The sequence below is a fragment of the Eriocheir sinensis genome, chromosome 14, assembly GCF_024679095.1.
Source record: "Eriocheir sinensis breed Jianghai 21 chromosome 14, ASM2467909v1, whole genome shotgun sequence".
Classification (NCBI taxonomy): Eukaryota; Metazoa; Arthropoda; class Malacostraca; order Decapoda; family Varunidae; genus Eriocheir; species Eriocheir sinensis.
The window spans coordinates 21,820,618-21,838,400 of NC_066522.1; the positions used below are offsets into that span (position 1 = coordinate 21,820,618).

The 17,783-nt window shown below is 46.6% G+C and overlaps 1 protein-coding gene across 1 annotated transcript in view; it reads right to left on the minus strand.

The window, feature by feature from the left end:
* The window catches only part of LOC126998643 (putative neural-cadherin 2), a 127,367-nt gene that overhangs the window by 37,297 nt on the left and 72,287 nt on the right, over positions 1-17,783 (minus strand). The window contains exons 3-6 of the mRNA XM_050860593.1: positions 14,718-14,833; positions 11,994-12,158; positions 10,767-10,904; positions 7,310-9,161 (exon numbers count right to left, since the gene is read on the minus strand). Coding sequence (XP_050716550.1) covers positions 7,310-9,161; positions 10,767-10,904; positions 11,994-12,158; positions 14,718-14,833 — 2,271 coding nt within the window. The remainder of the gene's footprint in view (positions 1-7,309; positions 9,162-10,766; positions 10,905-11,993; positions 12,159-14,717; positions 14,834-17,783) is intronic.

The window sequence follows — 17,783 nt, forward strand, 5'->3', positions numbered from 1 at the left end:
TTGAGTTCCATATTTCTTTATTTTCTTTTTCTTATCCTCTAACTTTCTCTCCAGTCAATCTTCTTTATCTTTTTTCCTTCCTTCTTTCTCTTCTTCCCTTTTCTTTACCTCCTTACTTTCTCTTCCTTCTTCTTAGCCTTTCTCCTTCCTTCCTTCTTTCTCTTCCTTCCTTTATCCTCCTTTCCATATTTCCTTATTTTCATTCTCCTCTTCAGTCAATCTTTATATATCTTCTTCCTTTCTGCTTTTTTTTCCTTTTTTTTCTTCTGCTTTCCATACTTTCTCATTTTCATTCTCCTATATTCATGTCCATTCTCTCCCTCCTGTCTCTCTTTCTTATCCATTATCTCTATTCCTCTTCTTATCCCTTTCACCTTCAGTCACTCTTTCTTCCTTAACCTCATTCTCACTTCCGTCTCATTTTCTTTCTCACCCACCTTATCATATTTTCCTTTCTGGTCTTATGCGCTTGATTCTCTTGGGGTTTCGTTCTTGTCCTCGGCCCACTGCGTTGTGTTCATCTAATCCTATTCCTCCTCCTCCTCCTCCGTTCTCCATTCGTTCCTCTTCGTCTTCTCTTCGTTCTTCATTTGTTTCTCCTCCTCTTACTCGTTCTTGTCCGTTCTCTCTCTCCTTTTCCTTCTTCTCGTTCTTTCTTCCTCCCTTATTTTGGTTTTTCGTTTGTCTTATTTCTTGTTCCTTCCTCCTCCTTTTCGTTCTTCGTTTATTTTCCTCTCCGTTCGTCGTTCTTCCCATTCTCCTCGTGTTTCGTTCTTCCGACCTTTTGATCTTTCTTCTCCTTTTCGTTCTTCATTTCTCCTCCTCCTCCTAATCTTCGTTCCTCCTCCTTCAACTTCTTTGGTTCTCCTCCTCCTCCTTCTCTTCGTTCATTCTCCTCTTCCTCTTTCATCGTCCGTACTCCTACCCCACTTCGTTCTTCCTCCTTCTAGCTCCTTCGTACTTCCTTCTCCTCCTCCTCCTCCTCCTCCTCCTCGCTTTCCGTTCCGATCCATTTCCCCACAACGACACGCTCCTCGTAACTCGCCTCGTCCGCATAGTGAGTACGCTCGTCCACTCATCACAGCCTTTCGTACGGACCATCATGTTTCTTTTAGCCTCCCCTTTTTTCTTTCTCCTTGGCGCCGTTTTCTTTCTTCTCCTTTTATTCGGTACCGTCGACTTCATTTACTTCTTTCTTTTCCCTTTTCCTTTCCTCTCTTCCTTTCCTTCTTTCCTTTCTCTCTCTCTTTTTCCTTTCTTCTCTTTCCGGTTTCGTTCTTCCTCGTTCTTTTTCTTCTCCTTTTTCTTCTACTCTTTCTTCTTTTTCTTCCTCGGTATTCTGCCTTTTCTTCCGGTGAGTTCCTTTTCTTCTTTCTGCTCTTCTGTCTTCTTTTCTCTCGACTGCTTCTTATGTTTTGACGTATACGATGTTCTTACGCCACTCTCCTTTTGTCCAGTTTTTCTTCTCCACTTCTTCTATTATTCAGTTTCTTCTTCTTCTTCTTCTTCGTCTGTTTCCTCCTCCTCCTGCTTCGCTTCTTCCTTTCTTTGAGTCTCGTCCTTAATTCCTTCCTCCTTTCTTCTTCATTTACCGACATCTCGCTCTCCTCCTCCTCCTCCTCCTCTTCCTCCTCCTATCAAATTCTTATACCTATTCTTCTTCGTCTTCTTTTTTCGTCTCCTTCTCCTCTTCCTTTCTTACAGACTTTCCTCATTATTTCCTTCCTCCTTCTCTCTTCATTTACCAACATGTCATTCTCTAACTCCTTCTTTCTTTCTCCTTCTCCTCCTTCTCCTCCTCCTCCTCCTCCTCCTCCTCTTCATCTTCCTCTTCCTTCCTGTACTACAACAAATCAGAGGTTGAAACATTACATCACAGAACATTAACCGAGACGCAACTTCATTTGAGGGAGTGAAGGAGGAGGAAGAGGAGGAGGAGGAGGAGGAGGAGGAAGATACACTGAGGGAGAATGAATGAGGAGAGATAAGGAGAGAAGACACAGTGCTTGAGAGAGAGAGAGAGAGAGAGAGAGAGAGAGAGAGAGAGAGAGAGAGAAAACGGAAGAGATTGGAAGGGAACAAACAGCCGGGAGGAGGAGGAAGAGGAAGAGGAGGAGGAGGAGGAGGAGGAGGACAAAAACATGGCGAGAGGTGATGAAGGAGACAGAGGCGAGAAAAGACAATAGGAGGTTAGCGGGGTAAAAAAAAATAGATTGCCTGTTTGAATGACAAAGTGTTGGATGCATGAAGAAGGGAAGGAGGAGGAGGAGGAGGAGGAGGAGGAGGAGGAGGAGGAGGAGGAAGAGAAGATGAAGGATTGACTTACTGAAATGAAAAGGAAGGGAAAAAGGGTTAGGAAAGAAAGGAAGAAAGAAAGAAAGGAAGGAAGGAAGGAAGGAAGGGAGGAAGAGGAAGAAGAAGAAGAAGAAGAAGAAGAAGAAGAAGAAGAAGAAGAAGAAGAAGAAGAAGAAGAAGAAGAAGAAGAAGAAGAAGAAGAAGAAGAAGAAGAAGAAGAAGAAGAAGAAGAAGAAGAAGAAGAAGAAGAAGAAGAAGAAGAAGAAGAAGAAGGAGGAGAGAAAGAAAACGAAAAATAGAAAGAAGAAGAAGGATTGATTTATTGGAATGAAAAGGGAGGAAGAAAAAGGGTTGGGAAAGGAAGGAAGAAAGGAAGGAAGGAAGGAAGGAAGGAAGGAAGGACGTAGAAGAAAGATAAGATACTCTAGCACGAAGCAGAAGAAGAAAAAGGAGGAGAGGGAGAAAGAAGAAGGAAGAAAGAGAAGGAAGAGAAAGAAAGAGAAGGAGAAAGAAAAAAAAAGAGAAAAATAAGAGAAAACGGGAAACGAAACACAAATAAAAGCTTAACAAAAAAACCGCATATATAAAAAAAAAAGAAAAATATTAAAAGCAAGAAAACCAAGACAATCACACACACACACACACACACACACACACACACACACCAGCCAAACACGAGGAGAAGTAAGGAGGAGTAATAGGCGTGAGGAAGAAGCAGGAAGCATTTACATAATTACTGGAATGAGAAGAAATGAAGAAGGGAGGGAAAAGTTGGCCGGAAGAAGAGCAGGTGGAGGAGGAGGAGGAGGGGAAAGACAAAGAGGAAGATTAAGATGATGATGATGATAATTATAATGATGATGATGATGAGGAGGAGGAGGAAGAAGAAGAACAGAAATAAGAAGAGGAGGAAAAGAAGGAAGAATGAGAGGAAGAGGAGGAGGAGGAGGAAGAGGAACATAAGAATAGGAGGAGGAAGAAGCATAAAAGGAAGAAGAGGAGAAAGAGGGGGACGAATAAAACGAAGAGAAGGGAGGAGGAGGAGGAAGAGGAAGAGGAATGATAGGCTTACGAGGAGGAGGAAGAGGAGGAGGAGGAGGACTAAAATTTAATCCAACAAGAAAAGAAAAGCTCAAATATAGGTACAAGGAAGATTATGAAGAAAGATAATCGTAAAGCTGTTAAGGGCGTACGATAAGGCTGCGCGTGGTCTCAGTGCTCATCCCCGTAACATTAGCCTTTGTTCTATTATATGACGACACCCTCTGTAACTATAATTAATCGCTGTTATTTGGAGCCTTCATTTCAGTGTCTATCTCTATCTCTAACAGGGCTTTTAATGTAGCGGTCTTTTTTAATGTTTTTTTTTTTCCTTCATCTGTCTCCTTCTCGTTCATCGTTCTTCCTCCTCCTCCTCCTCCTCCTCCTAGTTAAATGTTCCTCCTCCTCGTGTTTCCTTCCTCCTCCTCCTCTCCGTTCTTTAGTTCTCCTTCTTCTCCTCTTTGTTTTTCGTTCCTCTTCTTCGTTCTTCGTTCCTTCTTCCACCGTTCGTCGCTCTTCCACCTTCTCCTCGCTTCTCGTTCCTCCTATTCCTCGTTCTTCGTTCCTCCTTCCACTAGTTCTCCGTTCTTCCTCCTCCTTCGTTCCTCCTTCCACTTGTTCGTCGTTCTTTCTCCTTCTCCTCCTCAATTCTCGTTCCTCCTACTCCATGTTCTCCGTTTCTCCTCCTACCCAGGTGGTGGTATTTCCATTTATAATTTCGCCTTAATCTTTCAGTCTCAACGTGTCTCTTATATTATACAATCTTTTAAGGTAAATTTTAACGACTTGACTTAAGGAACGTGTTTTCGCATAAAGTTTTAATCAGCGTAGCTTCGTGAATATACTTAGTAAACATGATCAGCGTCGTAAACAACTTCTTTGGCAGCGGGACGAAAATACGTGATGGAAAATTATAATCCTTATTACTTGCTACTTTACTATGATATTACTGCTAGGAACTGTAATATGTTAGTTATGAGAGGTAGTGGGAGGAAGAGGATGATGATGATGATGATGACGAGGAGGAGGAGGAGGAGGAGGAGGAATACATAGGAATACATAGGAGGAACAGACACCAGAAGAGGAAGAGGAAGAGGAAGACGAGGAACACAAAGAAATACAAAGGAACAACAAACAACAGCAGACCTCATGGCCATTACGAGGCTGTTTGTGACAAGCTACACTAACTATCTAATCAGAGGTGGAAGATGAAGGACAACAAAGGCGAAGGTGAGGAGGAAGAAGAGGAAGAGGAGGAAGAAGATGAAGAGGAAAAAAAATAGGAGAGGCAAAGATAAAAAAATAGTTATATAAATAGATAGAGATGGATAGAGAGATAGATGTAAAGAGAGAAAGAGCAGATAAACTTAAAAAAACAAAGTACACAATCAGAAATACAAACAGACAAAGACAAAATAAGAAAGAAACAAACTAAGACACACACACACACACACACACACACACACACACACACACACACACACACACACACACACACGCAGAAAGAGAAACACGATCAATGGCCCTCCAGAGACTGACTGACTGACTTCCGCTACCTCACATCCTTCTCCTATCCCGCTGCTGACGGTGACGGGGTAACAAAGAGCAATCACAGAGCTAAAGATCCATCATTCCGACGCCCAACTTTGCTCATTTCCTCGCCCTCCGCGTCGCTAAATGGCCCTGCTTCCGCTCGTGTCTCTTATCGCCTTGACTGAGAGCGAGCAAGTGGTGGCCAGCGATGAATGAGTTAAGTGTAGGATCTTGATGTGTGCGTGTGTTTGTGTGTGTGTGTGTGTGTGTGTGTGTGTGTGTGTGTGTGTGCGTGTGTGTGTGTAAGACGTATTATGGTACCAAGTTAACGAACAAGACAGGCATGAGATGGGATGAGAAGGAAGGGAAAGGAAGGGAAGGAATGCAAAGGAAGGGAAGCGATGCGAAGGGAAGGGAAGGGAAGGGAAAAGAAAGCCGTAAGGGAAGGGAAGGAACGGAAAGGGAAGGGAAGGCAAGGGAAAGAAAGGGGAGGAGATGGAAGGGAAGGAAGGGGAAGAGAAGGGAAGGAGAGGGAAGAGAAGGCGAGGGAAGAGAAGGCAAGGGAAGGGAAGGAAAAGAAAGGGAAGGGAAGGAAGAGGATACGAAAATGAGGGAAGGGAAGAGAGACGAAACAAAGAAAGAAACACGACTGAACAGAATGGAGGGAAAAAAAATGAAGCATAAAGAAACAGAGGAAAGGGAAAGAGCAGGAGAAAGGAGAAGGGACAGAGGGGCACTGCAGGCAAGAGAAGGGAAGGGAAGGGCAAGGGGAAGAGAAGGAACCAGGATATTAGGAGGTGGGGACATTTTGCCGCAGGGAAGTAAAATCATCAAGGAAGTTTGGTGTCGACGCAGGCAATAGAGGAAGAAAAAAAGAGCAGCGCAGAGGAGAGGAAGGAAGGAGGGCGACTTTCCTGCCTTCCTTTACCGTTCAAGTTTCTCTGTATCGACACCTCGCTGAGTAATTACGGAAGTCGAGTGAACGCTGGCAAAAGAAAATCTGTTTGTGTAATATTATGAAAGATCTGAGGTTGGTATTTTAAGCCGTCTCCGCCTCTGACATCAGCTATTTCCAAGGGCCCAAAAAAGGAGATCAATCGGGTTCTAATGAGTGTTTTTTCTTTTTTTTGTTTGTCCAATTTTCTCCAGTTTCCTGAGCTTCTTTTTCCTTTTCTCCTACACCAAAACACAGCTTAATCTTTCCTCCTTCTCCTCCTCTTCATTTCTCTGTTATCTCCATGTTTATCAAGGTCTTTTTCAGTTTTTTTTTGTTTATGTCCGATTTTCTCCACTTTCCTGAACTCCTTTTTCCTTTCAGGGAAGACAGGGAAGAGAAGGGAAGGGAAAGGAAAGGAAAGGAAAGGGAAGGGCAGGGAAGGGAAAGGAAAGGAAAGGAAAGGAAAGGAAAGGAAAGGAAAGGAAGGGAAATTAAATGAAAGGAAGGGAAATTAAATGAAAGGAAAGAAAAGAAAGGGAAGGGAAAGGAAAGGAAAGGAAGGGAAGGGAAGGGGAGGGAAAGGAATGGAAAGGAAAGGAAGGTAAAGGAAAGGAAAGGAAGGGAAGTGAAGAGATGAGAGGGGAGAGGAAAGAAAAAGAGAGGGACAGGAGGGGACAGGAGGAAAAAATGAGGACGATTAAGGGAAGGTAAGTAAATAAGTAAGCAATTAAGTCAAGGAAAAAAAGGAAAAAGAGAGGGACGGGGCAGGAGAGGAGGAAAAAATGAAGACAATTAACGGAATATGAGGTTAAAGGCTGCAAGAAAATATAATCGAAAATAAAAGTCACTCTCTTAATTAACAGCCTATGAAAAAAACACGTCTATAAGTGCACCTCGTCAGACTCCTCCTCCAACTTATGAAGCCGCAAAAGAGGTCGAGACGCTAATAACCGACAAACATCAAAAGACTTCATCACGTTCGGGTCACTGGTGGCGAAGACGGCGTTCATTTTCCTTTTCCTCTCCCGCCCATTATTAAGGAATCTTCAACAAGGGGACGCCGGAGGAGCTTGAGGAGAGAAACTAATTAAGAGCTCTTTGAAGGAGAAGGAGGAGGAGGAGGAGGAGGAGGAATAAAAAAATGCGGACAGGAGGCGACCCACAAAAAGGGGATACGGGGACAAAACGAGGGACAGTCACATTACTATCCCGCAGGTCCGTTTTCTTTGGTGGTGTTGGGGAAAACGGGAACTTGAGGGAGACTATGAAGAAGGACGAGGAGGAGGAAAAAAGGGGACAGGAGACGATCCACAAATAGGAAAGAGAGAGAGGGCAAAATGCATGACAGTACTTACCCTTTGGCCCGTTTTCTTTGATCTGGTGTTGGGGAAAACGGGAACTTAGGAGAAACTTTTAAGGAGGAGAAGGAAAAAAAAAGAGGACAGGAGGCGACCCACAAACAGGAGAGAGAGAGAGAGGACAAATTTGATGGACAGTACTCACCCGCAGGTCCGTTTTCTTTGACATGTCCCAGCATGGTGGTGTTGGGGAAGACCGGGGAGTTGTCGTTGATGTCCTTCACCACCACCGTCACCACCGTCTCCACCACGTGCACGGTATTCTCACGCCCAGCTACAGCACCCTCGTCACCTCCACTCGTATTGACCGCGGTCTGGCCAGGCGTTCCCACTTCCTCGCACAAGCTCTCCTCCATCAGCAAGGTTCTCGTGGTCTCCTGGTTGGCTCTCCGCGTAGTGGTCTTGTAGCCGGAAAGTAGATTTGCGGAGGAGATTTCGGGAGCTGCATCAAGAGGCTCAGAATCGGGGTTGTCGTGTGAGCCGGGCATCAAAACCTCAGTGAAAGGATCTTCTTGCTTGAGGCTATTCACGGAGGATCTGAATTCACTCGAGGAGGTGTCAAAAGTTTCCCTTTTGCGCCGCGGTGAAGCTTTTATGGTACTCGTTGATCCGGGGTCAGTATTCAGCGCCGTCCTTGGTCCTTCTGTCCTGTCAGCGAGGCGGCCTTTGATTTTTGCCTTAGTGTCGCTGGTGAGGGGGTCGTAAGGTCTATGAGAGTCCGTCCAGGCGGTGAGGCGTGGACCATGCAGTACCCGACCTTTGATTCTTGGCTTAGGGTCGCTGTTGAGGGTGCCATAAGGTCCAGGTGGGTCATTAGCATAAGGAGATGGTAAAACAAGGCTCGCATTACCCACCGGCATCCTAAATCTGGGGTCTAAATCTCCGCTACCCGTCGCTTTGTTTGCTGTTGTGGTGAGAGTTGTCCCTTGTTCTCGGTGAAGCTGCTGTTGCCGTGTTTGTCGTCGGCGGCGGACTCCTCGCGACTCGTCCTGTTGCTTCCCCGCCCCGTAAGAAGTGTCACGTAGGTAATACTTTACGAAACGCGGCTCTCTGGAGGCGCTTACGTCCCTCATTTGCAAGTCATGAGGGGCCGCTCCCACGTGGTTGCTCCGTGCCTCACACCCGTTTTTGGCGTCGTCTTGAAGTGGCAAGGTGGTGGAGTCTGATTTGTTTTTCATATGTAAATGCGAGGAGTGGACCCAGTGTTGTTTCCCGCGATGATGAGGACCTGTGGCGCCGGTGGTACTGGTGGTGGTGTGTGGCTGGAGATATGGAAATGGGTTATGCAGCGCCACCTTGCTGGAGTATGGTATCAAGGAGTGGTTGGTATTTTGGTATTCTCCGTCTCCCAAAAGCTCAGTGGCCTGCAGAATTCGGGCTTTTGGTGCAGTGGTAAAAGCCTCACCTCCTGCCTGGCGTCTATACCAAGCTTTGTCCTCAGGGAAGGGTTTTTCCTCTGGTCTGAACGCGGCTAATTTCCTGATCTCCTTCCGTGTCCCCGTCTGAGAAAAATCCCCAGTCGTCACTTCCCCGTTGCTGGAGGGTCTCATAATCGCCTCCTCCGCTACTTGATTCCACCTTCTACTCTTTTTCAGCGTTCTGGGTCCTCGCGCGGCGGTTATCCTTTGTGCCCTTCCTTCTGCGGTAATCAAACTGTTTCCGCTCGTTGCTAGGGAAACGTCCTCTTTGGCGGTGCTTCGGGGCGATAGGCGGTGTTTCTCCTTTCTTCCGGGCCCAATAGGAGCTTGCCTCTTATACTCTGTCTTTCCCACCGCCTCGCCACCGCCACTAAAGAGGTTCCTCGGCCCTATCTCTGTAGGATTGGGGTTTTCAGGGTCCTGGTGCCCCCACGATGCCTGGCGGTGGACGTGAGGCGGGCGTGGGTGAGGCAGAATGGGCGGTGGTGCCTCCTGACCTTCGCCGTGTCCCTGTCCGTCCCGCACCTCCACCCGCAGCCTCCAGACGGCCCTCCCCTGCGGTGGGTCTCGGTCCAACGCCTACAGAGGAGACAAAAAGGCAGTTCGGTGATACGTTGTCTAAGTGTTGTGAAGATAATTGGATGGGTCAGCTCTTTCTTCTTCTTTTTCTCCTCCTCCTCCTTCTTCTACTACTACTACTACTACTACTACTACTACTACTACCATCACCACTATTAGCAGTCTCCCTGGAAAGTACATACAATTGAAAACGGAGATCTCAGAGGATATACATTCATACTTTACATCAATACCCTTAATAAGTCGTATCTTTCTTTAACGTACAAAAGTATCTCTTGAAACTTGATTTGAAACACTGCAGATTAGAGAAGTAGAGAGACAAGCGGAGGAAGGGGAAGGAGGAAGGGAGGAAGAAAGAGTGGAGAAAATATGTTAATTGGAGGGAGGAGATGAAGACGCAGTGACCCAATGACCTTACTGACGCTGCCTTGGACACTGCAGAGAAAAGGATAGATAGATAAATGGATGGATAGATATAGAGATAGACATATAGACAGAGAGAGAGAGAGAGAGAGAGAGAGAGAGAGAGAGAGAGAGAGAGAGAGAGCGTAATAGAAAGAGAAACAGAGTGAAAGAGAGAAAGAGAGAGACATCCCAAGCCTTCTGCCACACCGTTGCACTTAAGGTTTCGTGACATAAGAGGAAACCACACGGAGCTTTCGATCCTTTCCTTCCCTCCCTCCTTCCCTCCCTCTCCCTCATCCAACTCCTCCATCTCCCCCTCCTCCTTCCGTCCTTCCTTCCCCATCACTCGACACCACCACCTCTTCCTCCTCCCCTCACCTCCCTCATCTCCAGTCCTTCCCTCAACACCTCACCTCCTCCTCCTCGTCCTCGTCCTCGTCCTCAGTGCCCAATACCCAACGTTACTAAGCCTTCACTGTACGGTATGCGGTGAGCTGGGAGCGTAAAGGGAGTGAGATATATAGATTACGTTATACACAGTTCTCTGGTTTCCCGTTTTCGTTTTTTTTCGTAAGGGGAGTCTGTTGTGTTTTTTTATTTATTTAGTTTGTTCGTTTATGTTTTTTTTTTCGTTTTTTGCTTGTGTTTTTGTTTTTGGTAGGTTGTTCGATGGTGTGTGTGTGTGTGTGTGTGTGTGTGTGTGTGTTATTGTGTTATTGTTTGGGTTACGTTGTGTTCCCAGGATGTTATCTCTCTCTCTCTCTCTCTCTCTCTCTCTCTCTCTCTCTCTCTCTCTCTCTCTCTCTCTCTCTCTCTCTCTCTCTCTCTCTCTTATTCACTTACAGCTCTCCAATTCCTTGTTTGTGTGTTGTCTCTTCGTTTCAATCCGTGTTCTTTCCCTCTTCCTCTCGTTCCACTCTTCTTTCCTATCTTTCTCTTTCCCTTCCCGACCTATCCATCTTCCAACTTGTCTCTCTTCCCACCTGCCTTTTTCTCCCTTGACTTCCCACCTCATCCATCTCCCCACCTGTCTCTCTCTCCCTCCCGTGTTTTCCCGTCTCATCGATCTACGTACCTGCCGTCCTGTTAGGTGACTCTCCACCCCACCCGTCTCCCAATCCGTCTCTCTCCTCCGTGTCTCCCTATCTCATCCATCTCCCTTCCTCCCTCTGTGCCTGGCCGCCAAGTCCCGCCACTCACCCGCAGTTGGATGAGGTCTCCGGTGCGGGCGTTGACAGTGAAGAACTCATCCCCCTCGGCCTGGTTGTCCACACCGTCGCCGCTCAGTCGGAACACCAGCCTCCCCGCGTCGCTGCTGTCCGCGTCCGTCACCTCCACCTGCCGATCAGAGAAGCCCGAAAGTTAGTTAGTTAGTCAGGATCATCTTAAGAAGGTCTCTAAGTTCCTCCGTTCTCGCTTAAGCTTCACTGAGACGGAGATGAGCACCGAGGTCATGCGCGGGTACTTTCCCTCACCTTATACTTCATTACATTGAATTAGTTATTAAGGGTCACCCATAACAAGCTCTCTAAGTTGGTCCATCCCCTTCTAAGCTTCACAGAGACGGAGATAAGCACTGAGGCCACGCGAGGGTATAGCATATGATCTCTTCCTTTCTCTTAGACTATATCACATTGCATTAATTAGTCAGGGTCATCATATCAAGCTCTCTAAGATGCTTCGTCTCCGCTTAAGCTTCACTGAGACGGAGATAAGCACCAAGGCCAAGCGTAGGTGTTGCATGTCCTTTACTTTTGCTTTAGACTTCATTACATTGCATTAACTAACCTCTCTGCTTCCTTATACATTCTCTACATATACTCATTTTCTTGGTAATCTACACTCGTTTTAATCTTACCTCGCAAACTCTTATTCTAATCACAATTAACTGGTTACGTGAATTTTATATTATCTTTTTCACCTACCACGGCAGCTCACAAAGTCTCATTCCATTCAAACTTTTCTACTAACGTTCATTCCCTGCTCTCAGTATCACCTGTCACCTTAACTAATGCTTTCTAATTAACTTACAAACTCGCATTCCATTCACACTTCTCTACTTACGTGTATTCCCTAACCTCCTTATTATCTCCTCTCCCCTGCCCACTATCTTAATACCCACATCATCCCTTCCTTTCCCCTTCTCTTCCTACCCTACTTCTGCTCCTCCTTTCCCTAAACACAAAATTCCCCCCATTTATTAAGTCTAGCAACCCCGCCTCCTCCCTTCCCTATACACCAAATCCCCTCAACTTTATCAAGCCTAATATCACCCCTTCCTTCCCTAGTATATACCTCATTCCCCCCTTTTCCCTATACACCCCATCAATCCCCTAACAAGCCTAGCAACCCCTCCCTTCCCTTCATTAGCATACACCGCGTTCTCCGTATCAAGTTCAGCTACTCCCACCCAGCGCCTCAACTCACCCTCGTAATAGTGGCTGGAAGGTCTCTGTCGTCCTCCTCGATCACGGTGAGGCGAGGCGCGGGACGTACAAACTCTGGAGGGTTATCGTTGACGTCACCGACCCGTACCAGCACCAGGACGCGGGCGGCGGCTCCCTCTCCCTCGGCCGTGACCACCAACTCGTGCTGAAGGAGGAGGAGAGAAGAAGGGTAAGGTGTGTGTGTGTGTGTGGGAGATGAAGGGTGAAAGAGAGAGAGAGATAAAAAGAGAGGGAGAGAAGAGAGAGAGAGAGAGAGAGAGAGAGAGAGAGAGAGAGAGAGAGAGAGAGAGAGAGAGAAAGAGAAAGAGAGATATGTAAGAATGCTGAAGAAGGCGGAGAGAAGAGGAGGAAGGTGAGGAGTGAGTGAGAGCGGGATTAAGGTAGACAGATAGATAAAAAAAAAAGTGAGATAACTGCGTAAGACAAAGAGAAATCGATGAAAGGAAAGACGGACAAAAAGAGGCACACAATAGTCCATAAAAAATGACACAAAAACAAGAGACGTAGCGAGCGAGCGAGCGGGCAGACAAAAGGAACTTAGGGAAGAATGCCACTAAGAGATGACACGGAGACTGGACGGGGACATGAAAGCCGAACCAGAGACCGAGGTAAGAAAGGGTGAAATAAGAACGGGCTGCTGTAATAGCGCCCCAAGGAGGATATATTCATTTTCGTTCGACGTCTTAAGGTGCTCGGGTCGGTACTCAAATTGACGAAAAATGGCAGTCCTTTGAAGAAGCGGCGTTGGTATCCTGCTTCGGGGATGGGAATGTAATGAGGGCTTGAGGTACGTTTCTTGTCATATTGAGGGCAAGACGCTCTTCCTGTACCCCTCCACCCCCTTCCCTCTCCCTCAGACGCCATCTCAGACTCCTCGCTTGAGATATTAAGGATAATGGACGTTTAGTATTGAAGGTAAATATGTTAGTTTGTAGTATAAGAGTGTAATGAGAGCTTGAGGTACGTTTCTTGTCATATTGAGGACAAGACGCTCTTCCTGGACCCCTCCATCCCCTTCCCTCTTTCTCAGACGCCATCTCAGACTCCTCGCTTGAGATATTAAGGATAATGGACGTTTAGTATCGAAGGTAAATATGTTAGCTTGTAGTATAAGGGCTTGAGGTACGTTTCTTGTCATATTGAGGGCAAGACGCTCTTCCTGTACCCCTCCACCCCCTTCCCTCTCTCTCAGATGCCATCTCAGACTCCTCGCTTGAGATATTAAGGATAAAGGACGTTTAGTATAGAAGGTAAATATGTAAACTTGTAGTATAAGGGCTTGAGGTACGTTTCTTGTCACATTGAGGGCAAGACGCTTTTCCTGTACCCCTCTACCCCCTTCTCTCTCTCTCAGATGCACTCTCAGACTCCTCGCTTGAGATATTAAGGATAATGGATGTTTAGTATTGAAGGTGAAAACGTTTGCTTGTGGTATGAGAGTGTAATGAGGACTTGAGGTACGTTTCTTGTCACATTGAGGAAAGACGTTCTTCCTGTACCTCCTCAACCCTCTCTCTCTTTCCTACTCTCTCGGACATCATCTCAGGGTCCACGCTTGAGATATTAAGTACAAAGAACGTTAAGTATTGAAGTAAGGAGGACTCTTGTTGTCTTTTCATGTTCTATTGAGGGCAAGACGCTTTTCCTATACTCCATTTACCCTCTCCATCTCTTCCCGCACTCTCAGACACAATCTCGGGGTCCACGCTTGAGATAATTGCTACAAAGGACGTTTAATATTGAGGGTAAACTGTTTGGAATGGTTTGCCGGCGTGAGTGTGACGGTGGTGATGTTCCTATTTTGTTGACGTTCTTCCTACCCCCTTTACCTCTCCCTCCCTCTGTCCCCGAGCTCTCATGCACCGTCTCAGAGTCCCCGCTTGAGATATTATGTATAAATAGCGTTTAGTATTGAAGGTAAGCTGTTTGGAAGGTTTGCCGGCGTGAGGGTGGTGGTGGTGTTCCTCTCGTCAAGTGTTTGTTGTGTTGGGGACATCAGCGAAGGGGTACAGTGGCGTGGGCGAAGAGGAAGTGTGGGGGAGAGCAGGGTCCAGAGAATAGCGGAGAGCTTTTAAAACGTCTAGGCTGTGGACCCTGAAGATTCAAAACGTCTTGGCTGCGGACCATGACGATCTGCGACACATTTCGTTGACGTCTGCATGTGTTGGCGTGTCTGGCGGGTGTGTGTCAGGTCGCGGCGGTGCGTGGCTGCTGTTAGGGCGCCACAATAAAGGCCGAGCCACTGTGCACCGGTACCCACCAATGCCAACAAGGTCTCAGTGTACCATTATAAATATGAATAAAAAACATTACCTTTGAAAATTAAGCCACGTTACGGTCACTGAGATGCTGCCAAAACAAAGCGTGAGGATCAAACATGCCTTCCTTCTCATTCTCTTCCTCCTCCTCCTCCTACTTTTTTTCTTCTTCCTCATCCTCGTTCATTATTTATTTGCCTCTTTTCTCTCCAGATTTTTTTTTGGGGGGGGACATTTTCATATTTTGTTTTTCTTCAAGTATTTTCTATTGTTTTTTTCTATTTATTCTTATCTGTGAACTAAAGAGCAATTCCTGCCTGGTCCATTACCTTCCAGGCGTGTAGTGTTAAGCCCTCCTGATTGAAAAGCGCGTACGAACTGGAGGACACACACTACCATTTACTCACTAGCTCCCAGGCGTCTCGTGTTAAGCCCCGCCCCTTCACCTGGTCACTCAGCTCGTGGTCCAGGGCGGCGGCGAGGGTGATGGTGCCGGAGCGCTGGTCGATGGTGAAGAGTCCATCCCTGTTGCCGCCAGCGATGCTGTACCGTACCTCAGCTCCTGCCAGGGACGAGAGGACACAATGAGTAGCTGGGAGGGGAGGGAGGGGGCGGGGAGGGGCTAGGAGGGAGGGGCGAAGGGGAGGGGAGAGGAGGGCATTGGCTGGAAGGGGTAGCGGAAGGGAGAGAGGCGCAGGAAGGGGAGGGCAAGGGCGGGGAGGGAAAGGATGGGGAGAGGAGCGCCGAGAGGACACACTAAGGAGAGGAAATTTGCTGGAAGGGCCGGGAAAGAGTCGGGGAGGAGAGAGCAGGGCCGGGAAGGGGAGGGAAGGGAAAGGAAGGGGAGCGGGGAGGCACGGGGAAGGGCGGGAGTGGCGGGAAGGAGTTAGGGAGAGGACACAATGAAGGGCAAGGGCGGGGAGGGGAGGGAAGGGAAAGGAAGGGGAGCGGGGAGGCACGGGGAAGGGCGGGAGTGGCGGGAAGGAGTCAGGGAGTGGACACAATGAAGGGCAAGGGCGGGGAGGGAAGGGGGCAGGGAAGGGGCGGAGAGAGGTGCCGAGGGGCGGGGGAGGAGTGGACGGGAGGCACTACAGCTGAAGGAGAGGAAACTTATGACTCAAGAGGGGGAAATATATTCAGTGAAGGGAGAGTGAAAGAGGAGGAGGAGGACGAAGTGGAGGAGGATGAACGGACGGAGGAGAGAGAGAGAGAGAGGGATGATATTGTTAACAGGATGAAGACGATGACAATGGAACGGAGGAAGAGGAAGAAAAATAAGAAAATGGGAAGGACGAAGATGATGAATAGGAAAAGAAAGAGAAGGAAGAGGAAAAGAAAGAGGAGCAGCAAAAAGAGGAAGAGAAAGAGGAGGAGAAGAAACGAAAATTGATGGCCAGGATAAGTCTTGAATATACGAGAGAAGTGAGAAAAGAGAATGGAAATAAAATGACAAGCTTAGTCGAATGAATTTAAGCTTAAACTGGAAGAAACAAACGAGGAACACACACACAGCCACACACCTACCCCTCCCCTCTCCCCCCCACCCACATACCTATTCCCCCCAATCACCCCCAACACACCTCTTCCAATACATCTCCCTCCCCCCACCCTTGACATATCTCGTAGCAGTCAAGGGGTGTGAGGTGTGAACAAGTGAGCAAGCCTTCCTCTCTCTGTGCGGGCCTTCCCCCTCCTGTTCGGGGTTTCTCTCGGCTCAAGATTGATGGGCGAGTGGCTGGGCGGCTGATGGCTTACATGGACGCTTGGCTCGGCAAGGCTTCCGCGTACAAATCCCAAGGAGAGATTCCGCACAAGCGTCACGATCTGAAACCTTTCTTTTTGACATTACTGAGAGGGTGTTGTTGTTGGTGGTGTTGTTGTTGTTGTTGTTGTTGGTGGTGGTGGTGGTGATTTTTCTCTGTCTGTCACTGTTTTTTTTTTTTTTCATTTGTCAGTATTTCTCTATTTCTCTTTCCCTCTATCTATCTATCTACATCCTCCTCCTCCTCCTCCTCCTCCTCCTTTTTCTCTTCCTTATCCCTCTACTCCTTCTAATACTACTACTACTACTACGTCTCCTACTACAATACTATAACCCTTACTACTACTACTACTACTACTACTACTACTACTACTACTACTTCCCTTTCCTTTCCCTCCTCCTAACCGTTCTGTCCCACTCTTCCACTTTCATTTTTCGGCTTTTATATCCTTTTGCTTCCCCTTCCTTCATCTTTTTTCACTTCCTCTTTTTCTTTGTCGAATTCCTGGAACCACCCCTCACTCTCTCTCTCTCTCTCTCTCTCTCTCTCTCTCTCTCTCTCTCTCTCTCTCTCTCTCTCTCTCTCTCTCTCTCTCTCTCTCTCTCTCTCTCTCTCTCTCTCTCTCTCTCTCTCTCTCTCTCTCTCTCTCTCTCTCTCTCTCTCTCTCTCTCTCTCTCTCTCTCTCTCTCTCTCTCTCTCTCTCTCTCTCTCTCTCTCTCTCTCTCTCTCTCTCTCTCTCTCTCTCTCTCTCTCTCTTTTCACTTAAAAAATATATCCCCCGAGGCAACCATTTTTTCTGTCCCTCTAATAATTTTTGCCTGTACTCTTTTTACCTTCAGGCATCTGGTGTTCGTTTTTTTCCCCTTTTTTTCCTTCTTTTTTCTGGTCCTGATGTTTTTTTTTCTTTTGGTGATTCGATTTTTTTCTTCTTTTTCCTCCTCCTCTTTATTTCTCTCTTCCTTCCTACTGAGTCTCTTTCTCCTCCTTATTTCGCTCGTCCTTTGTCTCTTCCTCTTCCTCTCCTCCTCATCATCATCATTCATCTTCCGCCCTCTCTTCTTCTTCTTCTTCTTCTTCCTCCTTCTCTACGTTCATGGTTTATTTTTTTCATTTTTTTCTTCTCGAGATTTATTTTTTGGGAGTTTGTTTTAGATATTGGTTTTCTTCACGTGTCATTTTTTTTTACTCTATTTCTCTTCCTCCTCCTCCTCCTCCTCCTCCTCCTCCTCCTCCTCCTCCTCCTCCTCGTTCATTATTTATTTCCTCTTTTTTTTCTCTAGTTTATTTTTTTGTTCAGATTTTGGTTTTCTTCAATTATTTTCTATTCTTTTCTATTTATTCTATTTCTCTTCTTCTTTCCCTCATTCTCTTCTTCCTCCTCCTCCTCCTCCTCACTCATTATTTCTTTTTTCTTCTCTATATCCATTTTTTTCTTGGAGTTTTCAGATTATTTTGTTTTTCTTCAAGTATTTTCTATCATTTTTCTATCTATTCTATTTCTCTCCTCCTTCCCCTCATTTTCTTCCTCCTCCTCCTCATCATCATCATTCTTTTCCTTCACTTCTTCCTCCTCGTTCACTATTTCTTTTTTCTTTTTTTTCATAGGTAAGAAGGTCGGCAGGAAGGTTGTTTGGTAGGTAGGTAGGTGGGTGGGTAGGTAGGTTGTTAGTCACTTACTCAGATGGACAGTCAGTCAATCAGTTAGTTGGATAGGTCACAAGTAAGGTCCATGGTTAAATTTTTAATCTT